The 16,490-nt window shown below is 42.7% G+C and overlaps 1 protein-coding gene across 1 annotated transcript in view; it reads left to right on the top strand.

Annotated features, from left to right (window-relative positions):
• Window positions 1-7,995: 7,995 nt before the first annotated feature.
• LOC133657560 (zinc finger and BTB domain-containing protein 18-like) overlaps window positions 7,996-16,490 on the top strand; it is an 8,539-nt gene continuing 44 nt past the window's right edge. Inside the window, 4 exon segments of the mRNA XM_062059032.1 lie at window positions 7,996-8,125; window positions 10,422-10,549; window positions 12,415-13,541; window positions 13,543-16,490. The exon segment at window positions 13,543-16,490 is cut by the window's right edge and continues 44 nt beyond it. Coding sequence (XP_061915016.1) covers window positions 10,534-10,549; window positions 12,415-13,541; window positions 13,543-14,103 — 1,704 coding nt within the window. The 5' untranslated portion in view covers window positions 7,996-8,125; window positions 10,422-10,533 and the 3' untranslated portion in view covers window positions 14,104-16,490.

The raw sequence follows: 16,490 nt of genomic DNA, 5'->3' as shown, positions 1-16,490 counted from the left end.
CTGTCAAATGATATGAAAGCATGTGTTCTAAAAATATTATTATCTATTGAACACATAAACCTTAGACCAGGGGTCAGCAACCCAAAATGTTGAAAGAGCAATATTGGACCAAAAATAAAAAAATAAAAAATCTGTCTGGAGCCGCAAAAAATGTAAAGCCTTATACAAGTGTTAAAATGAAGGCAACACGTGATGTAAGTGTCTATATTAGCTATATTAGACTACTATCAAAATTACTATGTGTCGCAGGCTGATGCAAATCTTCGTTGACATCCATCCATCCATCCATTTTCTACTGATTTTCCCTTTCGGGGTCACGGGGGGTGCTGGAGCCTATCTCAGCTGCATTCGGGCGGAAGGCGGGGTACACCCTGGACAAGTCGCCACCTCATCACAGGGTCAACACAGATAGACAGACAACATTCACACACTAAGGCCAATTTAGTGTTGCCAATCAACCTATCCCCAGGTGCATGTTTTTGTAGGTGGGAGGAAGCCAGTGAAATGTTGAAATGTAATATTTATTCAACACATTTTTACAACATTGGAAAACATTACTAAAATGGAGGCTTTTCAGAGGGTGTGATAACTCCTGGAAATGACTGGCTTAGAATGGCCAAAGGTAAAGATGTGTGTGTGTTCAAGTTGAAGGAAACGGAAACTACAAATACAATGAGCTCAAATATACCTAAAGTACAAGGCATAATGATGCATTATGTACATACAGCTAGAATAAATAGCATGTTAGCATCGATTAGCTTGCAGTCATGCAGTGACCAAATATGTCTGATTAGCACTCCTCACAAGTCAATAACATCCACAAAGCTCCTTTGTGGATTCACGCACAGCATAAGACGTTGGATGGACAAATAGAGACAACGAAAGAGTGGCATGAAACACGTCTTTCTGTGCCAGCATCAAGGAAAGTTGAACATGCAAACAAACTACGGTGCGTTCAAGGACTTCCTAAATCAGGACAAAATGGCGCACGCCAAATACTCTGTTTAATGCATGTTTAATGTAAACAGTGGGATTCCTAACAATTTCCTAACAATTACGAAAGTTTGTGTCATGTTTGTCCTCCTACAGAAACCATATTAAAACAAAAAATATATATTTTTCCTCATCTTTTTCCATTTTCATACATTTTTTAAAAAGCTCCAGGGAGCCACTAGGTGACTAGCTAAAGAGACGCTTGTGGCTCGAAAGCCGCGCGTTGCCGACCCCTGCCTTAGGCCTAAGTCAGGCTGATTCGAAAAATAAGTACTAACCTGCATAAGAAGGGACTCGTAAATAACTGACCAAAAAAAAGTTTACATACAGTTATGTTGTGCCAAAATAAATAAACTAAGTAAATAATAAATATGTTTCTCAACTAAACTGTCAATTAATTAAAGTTTAAATGAAAATACAGCCTCACCGCTTTAGTCATATTTTTTGCGTTTAATAAACTCCTCTATGACTTTAGCTCCACACTTCTTCTGTTTGATATTGTCTTTACTGCCACAAGTGGTGGAAATGCGTATTACAACTGAGTATTGCTACGGCCCATACAGAAAACAGCTGAAAAACAGATATTTTTTGCCCGCCCGATAGGGGGTGCTCGCGGCCCAAAATGGGCTCTGGCCCAGTGGTTAAAAAACACTGGTCTAAATTAAACAAATATGTAGAGTCACCCTCAAATTAGCTCATAATTTTGCTTAATTCCAGTAGTCCACGCAGGCCTCACGATGAACGTCCAACTCCTCCCCATGTGCTCTAATTGTACATTCCTGCACAAGGGGCACATTGTCCCGCTAAAGTGGATCCCCAATTTGACAAGCACATAACAGGGTCATCATTCATTTGCATTTTAACAAGTCCTTCAGCTATGACACCGGATCGTGTGAATTCATTACCATACAGCCTTACGCTGCATCCAGCCACCTATTAGTAACGCCAATTAGTTTACTAGGACGGCTTTTAGGGGACTGGGGGAGGCATGGACGCAAATTGGCAACCAGAGCTTGCGCTAAACTTTTTTATGTCCCACGGCAGACATTTCATGAAGGTGTTTGTCCCACTAACCCACATGGGAGCGACATATCACATTATTTGATCATGTTTTCATTTTATAATTGAGGTTTATTGCGACACTTCTACTGTGCTGTGCTGTGCTAAAAAGACACAGTATTATTGACGTTTTATTAAAATATTTTTGTAAGGCCCACTGTTGTGGTGATCTCGCATGACTTTACATCAAGTGTAGCGAGTCGAACAATAACACAACTATACAATCTAGCACGTTATGGGGCAATGTAAACAAACTCCACAGGCTCTACCATAAGATGCATGTGATTTCTCCCAGCCAATCCATGAAGAAAGGTACTGCTAATCAACAGAAGGTTTTAATTAAAGAGAGTTAAACAACTGCTTCCGAGACAGGAGTCAGTTTGCATGTTTACATGCACGCTGTATGATCCACCTTAAATGCATTGTCACGGTTGATAAGCAAGGGAAGGTAATTCAAGAGTGTAGAAGTATGTCTACCTCTACTACTATAGGTGGCGCTATGACCCCAGAGGACACTTGTCTGGATGTGTGATGAATTTCGACACAAGAAAGAACATGAATAGAATGACTGTGCTCTGGAAATTGACTTTTCATCATTGCAAAACGTTTAAACTGCACAGGTTGTAGTTGGTGTAATATTTACATGCAATGTAGCACAGTTACTGTAATTGTCATGTACATGCAAAAATAAGCTTGTTAAGTTAACCTGTAATAGTACAGTGTATCCGGAAAGTATTCACGACCGCTTGACTTTTTGCACATTTTGTTATGTAACAGCTTTATTCTGAAAAGGAATACATTCATTGCTATCCTCAAAATTCTACACACAACAACCCATAATGACAATGTGAAAAAGTATTTTTTTAATTTTAGCAAATTGATTAAAAATAAAAAAATACACATCAACATAGGTATTCACAGCTTTTGCCATAAAGCTCAAAAGTGAGTTCCAGCTGATCGTCCTTGAGATGTTCCTACAGCTCAATTGGAGTCCACCTGTGGTAAATTCAGTTGGTTGGACATGATTTGGAAAGGCACACACCTGTCTGCATATATAAGGAACCAATGATGATTAAAAGAAAGTGACAAAATAAACTTTAAAAGCATACAGCTACTGGGACACACTTTAAAAAAAAAAAAAACGTCTGAAAGTTTAACAAGTAAAAAATAAATATCCATCCAGGTATCTATTTTCTGTACATACTTTGGGTGTAGAATACATACTATACACCCTCATCTGGTCACCTATTAATCACAGGACACATATCCGTAATTTTATTTTGCTCTGCCTTTAAACATAACTAAAGGTAGCTTAGCAAGTTTGGAAAAATATGTTGGGTTTTTTTCCTCTCACGCAGCTACACCTGACACTTTGTATCGACATTGTGTCGATTGAGCAAGTGTTTCGCTTTGATGTATTGAAATACAGTAGATTGGGTACTTTTGAGAAGAGTAAAAGGGCCACGCAGTAAACAAAGAGCAACAATGGGAGCTGTCTTTGTTTTGAACATACAAAGGAGAAGACATGCTTCACTTTCTTTATAGTGTCACATGGGGAAAAAACATTGTTAGCTCTCCAATGAACAAGCTACAGTGTTTTCAAGCGCCATTCCTTAATGTGCGCAGTAATTGGTACGCAAATAGGAGGCTACCAAAAACTGTGATGGATGATGGATGTATGTAATCAATAGGTAGGGGATGTGATCAGTATTGTAGTTTACTGTTGACAATTTATAAGGACAAACTTCATTTTTTCACCTATGTAAAGAAAGAAAAAATATATATTCATATATATATATATATATATATATATATATATATATATATATATATATATATATACATACAGTATATATAAATGTGTGTGTGTGTGTGTGTGTGTGTGTGTGTGTGTGTGTGTGTGTGTGTGTGTGTGTGTGTGTGTGTGTGTGTGTGTGTGTGTGTATATATAAAATAATTAGATTGTCCGGTTGTACTTACTATTTTGACTGTGGTACTTTAATTTGGATGTCAATTGTATTGAAATCAATCAGTTACTTTCTATATTAATAAACATGCAAAGTTTAGATATCAATCAAATCGATACCAATGGTATTATTAGTATCGGATTGATACTATCGTGTGACTACTGCCATATTTTGCCGGTCTCTTCTATGTTTATTTTCACAAATAACTGTATTTATGTTGTTCTTATTGTGACACTGTTGTATTGTGTACAAACTACGTGTTTGTGTAATGGAGGCCAGCCAGTGTGGCTGGGCCATGTGTACAGTACGTTAGTAAACCTCACTCCCTGACGACCTCAAGAGCAGTGCTGGCTCCTGGGTTGATAGCCCAGGCTTTTAGCCCGGTAGTTAGCACACTCATCTCTCATTACGACAATGCAGGTTCGAGTCCTGAGCAGAACAGAAACGTGGGGATTGAACCATGCGGGTTACTTTTGGACAACAGAGAGCTTTTGGAAATGACAAAGATTAGAATAAGTAGATTTTGCTTTTTGTTCACTATTGACTTCACTTTGCTCAAACAACTGCATGTAATATATGCAAAAAATATTATTTTAGTGATAATGTTACATTGTTTTATGTATGTATTTTTACAAATGCATTACAATTGTTAATAAATATATATATGTTTGCCTAATACGGTTTGTATGTTTGCCTAATAGGGACGGCGTGGCGAAGTTGGTAGAGTGGCTGTGCCAGCAATCGGAGTGTTGCTGGTTACTGGGGTTCAATTCCCACCTTCTACCTTCTTAGTCACGTCCGTTGTGTCCTTGGGCAAGACACTTCACCCTTTGCCTCTGATGGCTGCTGGTTAGCGCCTTGCATGGCAGCTCCCGCCATCAGTGTGTGAATGTGTGAGTGAATGGGTAAATGTGGAAATACTGTCAAAGCGCTTTGAGTACCTTGAAGGTATAAAAGCGCTATACAAGTATAACCCATTTATTTATTCATAATACAGTGCTTATTTTCTGTTGCGCCCTGCCACTCTCTGCTGCGACTATAAATAGTAACATTTGTCTGTAAAATTGTTATACGTACACCTCCGCAAAACATTGTATCCTTATTAACATTAGAGAAAACATAAGAAATAAATATAAATCAACTAACAACAAAGAACAAAAAATATTTAAAGTCCATCAATCTGCCAGAAAATCAAAACAATAACTCCTTATTTACACTATAAACATTTTTTGACCGACCTGAACAATTCCATACTGAAAAATAGAATTAAATAAACTAAATAAATAATAATAATGTCAAACTAATCAGCAACATTAACTCAGGAACACAATATATACAACACGTTAACCTACAAAACAAATTAATAAAGCAGTTTGTGCTGATTTTTTTAAAATCAAAATGAGGATGGCTGCAATGTTTTGTAGTGCACAGCTTTTCGAAGCGGGGTTTGAAGCATGAAACCGCATGATACTGATAAAGCACGTTCCCTGGGGTCACACGCGCGCTCAGTATTTAGTTAGTATCAATGCTATAGGTCATAGGTGTCAAACTCAAGGCTCCTGGGCCAAATCTGGCCCGCCACATTATTTTATGTGGCCCGCGAAAGCCTGGAAATAATATGCGTTAATAAAATGCTTAATCTATTCTTACTAAATATATTTGTTCTTTCCCTTTTGACATTAAACATCATGTACTGCATGCAATTGCATATCTTTTCAAATTAATTTTTTATCAAAATATTATATTATGTATTCCAAAAATACTTTTTGTTAAAATAATGATAAATACTGTACTTAAATATCTGCTTGACTTATGATTTCAAAACAAATTATCAATCAAATTGTAGACTGTAAAATTGACAATAGATTTTTTAGTTTTGAGTTTTTTTCACCGTAAAATCAATTTTGGTACTATTTTTTTCCATATACAGTAAGACACTAAGACATTAAAAAACAGACAAAAAAACATTAAAACAAGATTTTACGGTAAAAAAAAAAAACTGTCAGCTCTGTTGCTGGAATTTTACCGCTAAAAACAGTGGTATTGTTTCTCCATTCCATTCCATTTATTCAACTTTTTTATATGCTGTAAAAAAAAACACTGCTTTTACTGTAAAATTCTGGTGACTGAGATGCCAGTTTTTAAAGTAAAATGTTTATACTTTTTTTGCAGCTTATGTAAAATAATATATTGTTAATGTATTATATATATACATGTCTATTCATATATTATTTGGGGGCGGTATAGCTCGGTTGGTAGAGTGGCCGTGCCAGCAACTTGAGGGTTCCAGGTTCGATCCCCGCTTCCGCCATCCTAGTCACTGCCGTTGTGTCCTTGGGCAAGACACTTTACCCACCTGCTCCCAGTGCCACCCACACTGGTTTAAATGTAACTTCGATATTGGGTTTCACTATGTAAAGCGCTTTGAGTCACTAGAGAAAAAGCGCTATATAAATATTAGGGCTGCGAATCTTCGGGTGTCCCACGATTCGATTCAATATCGATTCTTGGGGTCACGATTCGATTATAAATCGGATTTTTTCGATTCAACGCAATTCTCAATTCAAAAACGATATTTTTGCGATTCAAAACTATTCTCTATTCATTCAATACATAGGATTTCAGCAGGATCTACCCCAGTCTGCTGACAAGCAAGCAGAGTAGTAGATTTTTGTAAAAAGCTTTTATAATTGTAAAGGACAATGTTTATCAACTGATTGCAATAATGTAATTTTGTTTTAACTATTAAATGAACCAAAAATATGACTTATTTTATCTTTGTGAAAATATTGGACACAATGTGTTGTCAAGCTTATGAGATGTGATGCAAGTGTAAGCCACTGTGACACTATTGTTCTTTTTTTATTTTATTTTTTATAAATGTCTAATGATAATGTCAATGAGGGATTTTTAATCACTGCTATGTTGAAATTGTTACTAATATTGATACTGTTGTTGATAATATTCATTTTTGTTTCACTACTTTTGGATTGTTCTGTGTCGTGTTTGTGTCTCCTCTCAATTGCTCTGTTTATTGCTGTTCTGAGTGTTGCTGGGTCGGGTTTGGTTTGGAATTGGATTGCATTGTTATGGTATTGCTGTGTATTGTTTTGTTGGATTGATTAATAAAAAAATAAAAATAAAAATAAATAAATAAATCGATTTTTGAAAAATGAGAATCGATACTGCTGCGATGAGGTGGCGACTTGTCCAGGGTGTACCCCGGCTTCCGCCCGAATGCAGCTGAGATAGGCTCCAGCGACCCCCCGCAACCCCAAAAGGAACAAGCGGTAGAAAATGGATGGATGGAGAATCGATACTGAATCGTACAACGTGAGATTCGCGATATGAATTCGAATCGATTTTTTCCCACACCCCTAATAAATATAATTCACTTCACTTCACATAACTCATTGTTAAATGCGGCCCTTTGAGGGCAACCATAACTGTGATGTGGCCCTCAATGAAAATGAGTTTGACACCCCTGCTATAGGTAGTGCACCTGCTCACATTTCCCCGGTCTTTCCCCACTGGGACTACATTACCCAAGATGCACCTCTGCCTCTCTCCCTGATGCACCGGTCTTTCCCACACACTTGCAGAACAAGTCTGTGTGAAGGAGCTACTCCTCTCTGGTGTTTGTGTGTGTGTGCGTGTGTGTGTGCGTGCGTGCGTGTGTGCGTGTGTGTGTGTGTGCGTGTGTGTGTGTGTGCGTGTGTGCCTGGTGTCAACCTACGCCAAACGAGAGACGACGAAGAAGAAGAAAAAGAAGAAGAAGAAGCCATATCCCTCCACCCCTCCTACCTCCAGCTTCCTGGCCGCTTCCAATTGGCCTCCGTGCCCTCCTGGGCGGGCACTATTGGCTTCCAGCCTTGCCAGTCAGCGTCGCCCTCCTTCCTCAGCCTTGAGTTGTGTGGAGAGCAGCAGCAGCAGCAGCAGCAGCAACAGCTCGGAAACATCTGGCCGCCGTAGAGTGCTCGACTCCCCGCGTCCCTGCCCTGCCTGCCTGCGCTCGTCCGTCCTCGACAGCCTGGTTATGGAAATGAGCCCAAAGTCGGTTTAATCAGGAGGGGGAAGAAACGGAGAGACGGCGGACCGTGTTGCCTGTAAGTGCCCGCTTGTTCTCAGAGAGAGTCCGATTAAAGAAGGCTGGAGGAAGGGGGTAAAAGTAGCTAAAGCTTCCTTAGCATGTCTGTGTGTTGCTAAGTGTTAGCTCTCCTTTGAGCAGCTGTTGTCATAGCACCAGGGGCCTAAGCAAGTACTACACTGCAAATAGCTCAACAAGACAGATGCCTGTTTTTTTGTTTTTTTTGTCATCGCCTGACTTTTGTTAGCCTCCACGGCTTTAAAGCTAACTGCCTTTCGCTCTTCTGTACATTTGTATTTGTATTTATCGTGAGTTTTTGATTTGTTTACCCCACCTCAACACTTTACTTTCAAGTTTGGTGTCTCTATGTTCGTCACGCTATTCTCCTCAAAGCCAAACAGCACGAATGACTACCGCCCTCCCCCAAAAAATAGAAAAAACTGAAACAACTTACCCAATTTCAAACACATAAAATCAAAGAGATAGTGAAAATATAAGTTATCTAGACAGGCATTAAACCGGACACCTACAGTGAAAATATAAACCAGTTATTTAGACAGGCATTAAACGGGACACCTACACTTAATTGTAAACCAAAGTGTATTATAACAGATTATCATAATACTTACAGGGAAAAAACAAGCGTGTATTTTTTTTAATAAAACTGTCAATTCAAACTGTTTGCCTTTTTATAATTAATAGGATGTGGAAATGATTTAGTCGAGCATTAAACGGGACACCAACAGTGAAAACGTAGGTTATTTAGACAGGCATTCAACGGGACACCTCCAGCTAATTGATAACCAAAGTGTATTATATAACAGATTATTTTAATACTAACGGAGAGGAAGAAAACAAAACAAGCGTGTATCTTTATATAAAAGAGTCGATTCAAACAATGTAGACCCTGTTTACCTTTTATTATATAATTTGGACAAAAATACAAATACATAGGGACAAGCGGTAGAAAATGGATGGATGTTACACTGAGGGCCCCCTGCAACTGTATTAAAGTTAATCGTAAAGAGTTTTAACATTTATTTGTTGTGGAATAATAAAAAGTGTATTTTATGATTAAAAAAAAGGTTATGATATGGAATAGCCTGCACTACTCCTTTCTGGATGTGTGGATAAGTGAACTTTCTTAAGCATGTTCAAAATGATTTAAACAAATGTACACAATTAGACCAATTTTGCCTTTCATTGTTATTTGTTATTTGTTGTACTATAAAAGTTGTCATTTGCTTTAAAGTATTATAATCATAATAAGATGTACAAGCAACTTTTTTTTTGCTGTTTTTATAATTTATCTGAGTACTCTGAAAGTTTATTTCGCTTTATTATTATAATTATAATGAAAAGTATGCACAACTTTTTTTTTAGTACTATGAAAGTGTTCATGCTTTGAAGTAGTAATAACAATAATCATAATAAAATGTAGAAATTAGACCTAAATTGCATTCCTTCACTTTTATTAATCCTCTAATTCCCATCCACACTTGCACTAATAATCCAAAAAGTCTGACTTGGTTGTGGTTTCCGCTCATTAGGTTCCTTAGTGGTTGTTTATGTGTTTTGTTTCCATTGTATCATAGCCGGTCATGTTGCTTGTCCGAGGGTGGCGGTGGTGGGATGGGGGGGGGGATGTTTGGACAAACGAATGAATGAGTGAATGAATACAAGACGAGGCTGTGGCACTGAAGCGTAAAGAAGTGGAAAACAATATCAGCTGAGTGCGTCTGTCAGTTGCAAATGCGCCTTTGTTTGCGGTTACCGGAAATACATTTTTTATTTTTTTTAAAAACAAGTTGTTTTGAGTGATGTAAACTTTTTTGTGTGTGCGTGGCTGAACTAACATTTAAACGAGAAAATAAACCACGGCGCTGCTGCTGTTAGTCATTCATGTTGTTTCCCAGCGAGAGAAAGAGGGGGGGTAAAAAAAATGGGGTGAGGGGGGGGGCGACAAAGTTGCGTGGTGTTGGTTAAAATGAAAGCGGAGTCTGGTGGCAGGAGTGTAGAGGAGGCAGCATATGGCTGTAGAAAGAGCACAGCTGGAGGTAGCATCTCCATCTGAGGATGATGTCAGAGCAGCTGACAGGCTGCCATCCACCCCTCCCCGGTCCTTTATTGTGAGGCAGCCTGGGAGTGTGTGTGTGTGTGCGTGTGTGTGAGCGCCAGTTAGGAGGAGGAGGAGGTGGTATCTCGTTCCCCCTCTAACATCTCCACCACTTTGCATCTGTCCCTCGCAGTTTGAACAGTGAGCTTTTTTGTGTGTGTGTGTGCGTGTGTGTCTCCTACCCACTCGCCGACTCAAGAGCGGGCGGGCGAGCAAAGCAGAGCGAGGCGAGAGAAGGAAGGGAAGGGAAGAGAAAGAGCAGCCACAAAGCTCCGGCAGCTCCTCAAGCCACAGTGGAGTTAATCAAGTTGATGCGTACCGCTGCAGGTATCGTCTCCTATAACTCTTGTTTGTAAGTGTGTGTGTGTGTGTGTGTGTGTGAGAGTGACCCTGAACCTGGGGGAGTAGACGTCTAGGTGATGAGTTGTGGCTCGAGTGTGGACTAGAAGCAAGATTATTTCAAGTTGAATGTTCTTGATTTGGTTTGAGTTCTCTGAAGTTTACAGAGTAAATAATCACCAGTTTTGTATTTGTAATCCCAGTAATCTAACTTGTGAGGGAGGTTTTGCGTAAAATCACTGGAAAGCATGTGCGGGCGCCTCGAGCCGGCCCGGAGTAGAGGAGACTAATTTAGAAGTTGCAGATTTGAGCTGCCTGAATTGGCTAGACAGCTGTAATCGCACTCCCTCCTAGTCTTAATCTCTTTATCTGGCTAGCAGCTGCCATATGGCCCCCGTCAGCTGGATCAGATGTGGCTAAGCCGCCCTCGCTGCCTGCCTGTCCTGCCCGCCTGTCCGTCCGTCCGTCCCAGCCTCGCGTCTCTCTCCCCGAGACCCCGGCAGCCCCCCGACCCAAGTTGAAGGACCGGCTCGGTACGGGACTGCGCCGCCGACTGCCCTCCGGAGCCTTTCCGCTGCCGGCTCTTTAACCGCCGCCACTGTCTTTATTTTTAGCCATCTTTAAGGATTAGGATTGATGCTGTGACGAGCAGGGCACTTACAGTGATTGTATTGTAAATCTTCTCTTCTTCTGGGCAGGCGGGGGGGGGGGGGGGGGGGGTTAAGGAGTGGGGAGGGGTGGCGAGGGGCAGCTCCGCGGATGTGCAAGGTTTTTCTCGTAAGACTACGACGGGAGGGAAGGCGTGCGTGAGTGAAGGATAGAAGTAGTGGGCAAGAGGAGGGGGACAGGAGGAAGGAGGGGCTAGTTCACCCTTGTCCCCGTAAGCCCCCCCCCTCCTCCTCGCCCCTCCATTCCCCTCCCCTCATTAAAAGTAGTCTGAACAAGCATACACACACTCGTCCATTCTTGCGGAGGCTTCATTCAAATGAGGCCATTTAACTGTCCAGGCTAACGAGCGACATGTACTTTCTCAGGCGGGACAAACCGACGAGGCTAACAGGTGGGACCTCGTCGCTACTGCATCGCACTTTTATTCACTTGTCAGCAAATTCAGCTTCTCCTGAAATGACTTTTTTTTTTTTCATTTTCTAGTTTGTACTTTGTGGAGGTGGCAGGCAGGCAGGTGTGTGTGTTTGTTTGTTGCGTACGTGAGGACAGCGTGTGCAGCTGAAAGCCGGTTACCTAAAAGGGCCGTGCCAGGCCAGGCCAAAGTGGGTTAATAAAAATAACCAGCGTAGGAGCAGCGACAGGCCAGAGTGCAGGCAGAGGAGGCAGAAAGATGCATCACTGCTGCACTACTTTGCCACCAGAACTCCTCCGGTGTGCACTCCTGCTTTATTACCGCATACTTTAGTGCAGCCTTTTTATTATTTCCTTATTTACATTTCTGCTAAGAGAGCAGTGCAGTGTAACGGTGCTGCTAAAAATACATCAATAGATTTGTGTGTTTTGTCTCCTCTGCATGGTTCTCATTATTGTATCTATTTCTTTTTTACTGTATATTTTGTTTGTTGCCGTCTCGTTGGCGCTTTGTTTGCGCCATATGAGTGCTTGGCATCCCGTCTCATCCGCTGTCTGTTTAGCGCATCTTTTAATTGTCCGGGTTTGAGATCGTTTTGCTCATCTTCAATTTTGTCAGACGACGACAAGATTGATCTGGGGTTTAATGAAGTCTGTTGTCTTTGAGTGGGTCTGTAATTCTTGGTCTCTCCGCTCACGTAAATGTCTTTTAAAAGCATTAAAGGCGTCATTAAAACCCAAAAACATCTGACGTTGCCTTTGTGGGTCCGCAGGTTATGAGGACAGCAGGATGGAGTTCCCCGACCACAGCAGACATTTACTCCAGTGTCTGAGCGAGCAGCGGCACCAGGGCTTCCTGTGCGACTCCACGGTCCTGGTGGGCGATGCCCAGTTTCGAGCGCACCGCGCCGTCCTGGCCTCGTGCAGCATGTACTTCCACCTCTTCTACAAGGACCAGCTGGACAAGCGGGACGTGGTGCACCTCAACAGCGACATCGTGACGGCGCCCGCGTTCTCCCTGCTGCTGGAGTTCATGTACGAGGGCAAGCTGCAGTTCCAGGATCTCCCTGTAGAGGACGTGCTGGCGGCCGCCTCCTACCTGCACATGTACGACATCGTCAAGGTGTGCAAGAAGCGGCTGAAGCGGAAGGCCACGGCGGAGGCGGACAGCACGCGTAGGGAGGACGACGGCGGCTCCAGTTGCTCCGACAAGGCCGACAGTCTCTCGGACGGCTCGACGGGGCGACCCGCCACCGCCGACCTGCTGCACAGCGACGAAGAGGAGGAGGGGAAGAGTGAGAGAGCACCGCTATGGTTGCGGACGCCGGCCATGGCCACGACCAGCCCGGGTCACGCAGAGGCGGAGCCGCAGGCCGGCGAGGGGCTGACGGAAGGCACCAAGCGGATGTCTCCGGCAGGAAGCCCTTCCAGCTCCACAGGATCGCTTTCCCAGAAGTCTCACCGCTCCGCAGGCTCCCGAGGACACCGCGGCAGGCGGGTGTCCAACGATACCGCCGACTGCGTCCTGGACCTGTCAGTGAAGCCGACATCCGGCAGTAACCACGGCAACCACCACCCGACGTACTTCAGCGGTGCAGCCACACCGGACAGGCTGCAAAGCCCGCTAGCGGTGAGGGTGAAGGTGGAGAGGGGTGTGGCTTCAGACGAGGAAGAGGACCTAAGGGGCGGGGACTATGCGATGGAGCACAGCGGCATCGCCAAAGCGACGGTTCCCAGCACCAACGGGGGCTTGAGCCACCACGGGGTCGGGGGTCCTCTGTCGGTCCAGAGGAGGCTGGGCTTGGAAGCGCACCTCTCCGCCCTGCGAGAGGCGTCGCTGGCGTCCGAGCTGGACCGTGACGAGAAGCCCCCGGCGGCCGCCGACAACGAGGACATACTCGGGGGGGGAGAGCGAGCGCACGCAGGCCGACGCGGCCAGCATGGACAGCACGCTGCTGCCGTACGTGTCCAACATGCTGTCGGCGCCGCACACGCAGATCTTCATGTGCCCGCTGTGCAACAAGGTGTTCCCCTCGCCGCACATCCTGCAGCTCCACCTCAGCTCGCACTTCAGGGAGCAGGAGGGCATCCGCGCCAAGCCCGCCGGCGACGTCAACGTGCCCACGTGCACCATCTGCAGCAAGACCTTCTCTTGCATGTACACGCTCAAGCGCCACGAGCGCACGCACTCCGGCGAGAAGCCCTACACCTGCACCACCTGTGGCAAGAGCTTCCAGTACTCGCACAACCTCAGCCGCCACGCCGTGGTGCACACGCGCGAGAAGCCGCACGCCTGCAAGTGGTGCGAGCGCCGCTTCACGCAGTCGGGGGACCTCTACCGCCACATCCGCAAGTTCCACTGCGAACTGGTCAACTCGCTGTCGGTCAAGAGCGAGCCGCTAGCGCTGCCCAATGTCAGGGACTGGGCCATCGAGGACAGCTCGCAAGAACTGTGGAAGTAGAGGCGTGCGAGCGGGGTCCTTGCCAACATTTAGGGGGTCTTTCAGTGAGTCATCTTCTTGTTTGTTGCAAAAATCTCATTCGATTGCACTTTAATAGCACATGAAAATGTTACTACTGAGTTTTTCATCAAGTACAAGGGGTTTCAGTTGTAGTCTGGATTTTATTCAGAGAAAGCTCCGAGAAGGTCTTGCTTGTTTGAATTTTTTCAATTTAATTTTATTATTTAACTTTTTTTTGTGTTTCATCTCACAACACTCCGACTCGGACCGACGCCACGCTCCTCAAGAACAAAAGCATTATGATACACTAAACGGGTATCACGATACCGCCACACACACTTTGAAGAAGTGTGTGCGTGTGTCTGTGTGTGTGTGTGCGCGTTCGTGTGTGTGTGCACTCTCTACTACGCCAACACCTGATGTGCACGTGTGTGTGTGTATGCGTGCGCGTGTGTGTGTTTAATTAGATGTTTCACTGGCACGGAGGCGCAGCTAGCGTCGTGGTGCGTTCAGGGCGAGTCGAGCGACTGACAAACTGATGGCACTCATGCAATGCACAGCCTCTTTTTTTATTTTTGGTGATTTTTTTTACTTTCAATCAATTTGAAGTATTTTCTAAACATTAAAAAAATATTCTAATAATTATTATATTATTGTTATTAATTAATACAGTAGTTTTTCTGAAATCTAGCTGGCAGTCTTTTTAAATTTGTTGGAAAAGTATTTAATTTAAGGTTGTTGTATATTGTTATAGTTTTAAATCTTTTTGAAAAAAATTTTTTTTATACTTATTATTGTTATAATTCTATTTTGTTACAGTTTTATTTTATTTTTAACAGGACCTGCTGTTGCATGACGTTCAAACATGTATAGTTTAAAATTAAAAAAAAAAAAAAAAAGGAAAAATATGTGAATTTGCAGTGTTACTGTACTCATCGTTATTGATCAAATATTTGACAATGGGCTCCTTTTTATTTAACAAACATGATTTTCTTTGTGAATACTACTCCAGGGTGACGTCTGTTGCAAAGCTGACTATGGTGGGTGGGGAGGGGCATGCATGGATTCAAGTGTTGTTGTCCTAAAAAGTTGGGGGGGGGCGGGGAATTTAGCTTGACAGTGAACATCTTGGAAATGTGATGAAGCTTTTGAAGTCTGTCTATGTGCACTGAGTGTGTGTGCGTGTGCGTGTGTGTGTGTGTGTTGTCACCCGTCAGTGTGGAAGTTCTTCATCCGCCCAGCACTTCTTCGGTTTAACGTTGTGCAATCATGGGCGTCCTCGGAAGGCTCTGGAGGTCTGACGAGGGCGGTCACATGACGCCAACATGGCCAAAGGATGAAAAAGGGTCTGTCCTGCTGAAATAAAGTCAAATGTGTGTGTGTGTGTGTGTGTGTGTGTGTGTGTGTGTGTGTGTGTGTGTGTGTGTGTGTGTGTGTGTGTGTGTGTGTGTGTGTGTGTGTGTGTGTGTGTGTGTGTGTGTGTGTGTGTGTGTGTGTGTGTGTGTGTGTGTGTGTGTGTGTAAGCACCTTTTTAAGATAAAAAAAAAAAGACCTGATTATGAGATATTTGCAGGAAAAGAAGCCTTGGACTTAAACATTTGTAACTGAAAAATGTCTTGCTTCCATTTTTGGATCAAAAAATTGGTGAATGTTTTTTTTGGGCAGGGACGGCGCCTGGTTTTTATGTATAAATTCAAGCGGTGTGGAAATATTTTCAAACAAGCGTTTATACAATCCAAAAAAAGGACTTGCTGAATGTGTGCGTGTGTGTGTGTGTGTTTCTCCATCCATGACCCACCCTGCTGTTTGCATCATCACTACTACTGTTTTTTTTTCCTTTCTAATATATTTCTGGTTGTACTTGACCGCCTTAAACTGCTGTAGTCCAGGCCGATTATTTTTCTCTTTTTTTCTGTTTATTTTAATTCTATTTGTAATAATTTATTTCCGGAGCATGAGTGACGTCGAGCGCTCTGGAGGCTGTGAACTATATAACCACACTTATTTTATTTTTATTTTTTTTGCTGTGTTTACTTGAAAACAAGTGTGTGTCTGTGGGGCGTGAGAATAGTTGTTTTAATTTAAAGAAGGTATAAAAATGTCTCAGACCGTTTGTGGGGAAGGTTTTAAAAGTGACTGTTTCTTTTTAATAAAAAAAAAAAAAAGACAATCACCATCAAACAAGCAGATTTCTTCAAATGTATTTGCTCCCTGCTGAGATTAAATACTTTCAACTTTTTTTTCTTCTTAATTTAAGTCAGATATAGTCATTTTTAGCTTTGACAATCATAGTTTGACTTATTTTTGTGGTTGTTTTTCTCAAGGGGAGCGAATTCCAATTGTGTTTAGTTTTGTAATTTCCGGTGTGCTGTTGTTGACATTTTTAA

This window comes from Entelurus aequoreus, linkage group LG09, assembly GCF_033978785.1.
Source record: "Entelurus aequoreus isolate RoL-2023_Sb linkage group LG09, RoL_Eaeq_v1.1, whole genome shotgun sequence".
In the NCBI taxonomy this organism is placed as follows: Eukaryota; Metazoa; Chordata; class Actinopteri; order Syngnathiformes; family Syngnathidae; genus Entelurus; species Entelurus aequoreus.
Note: the sequence above shows the minus strand (reverse complement) of the source record. Positions and strands in the feature narration are given on the sequence as shown.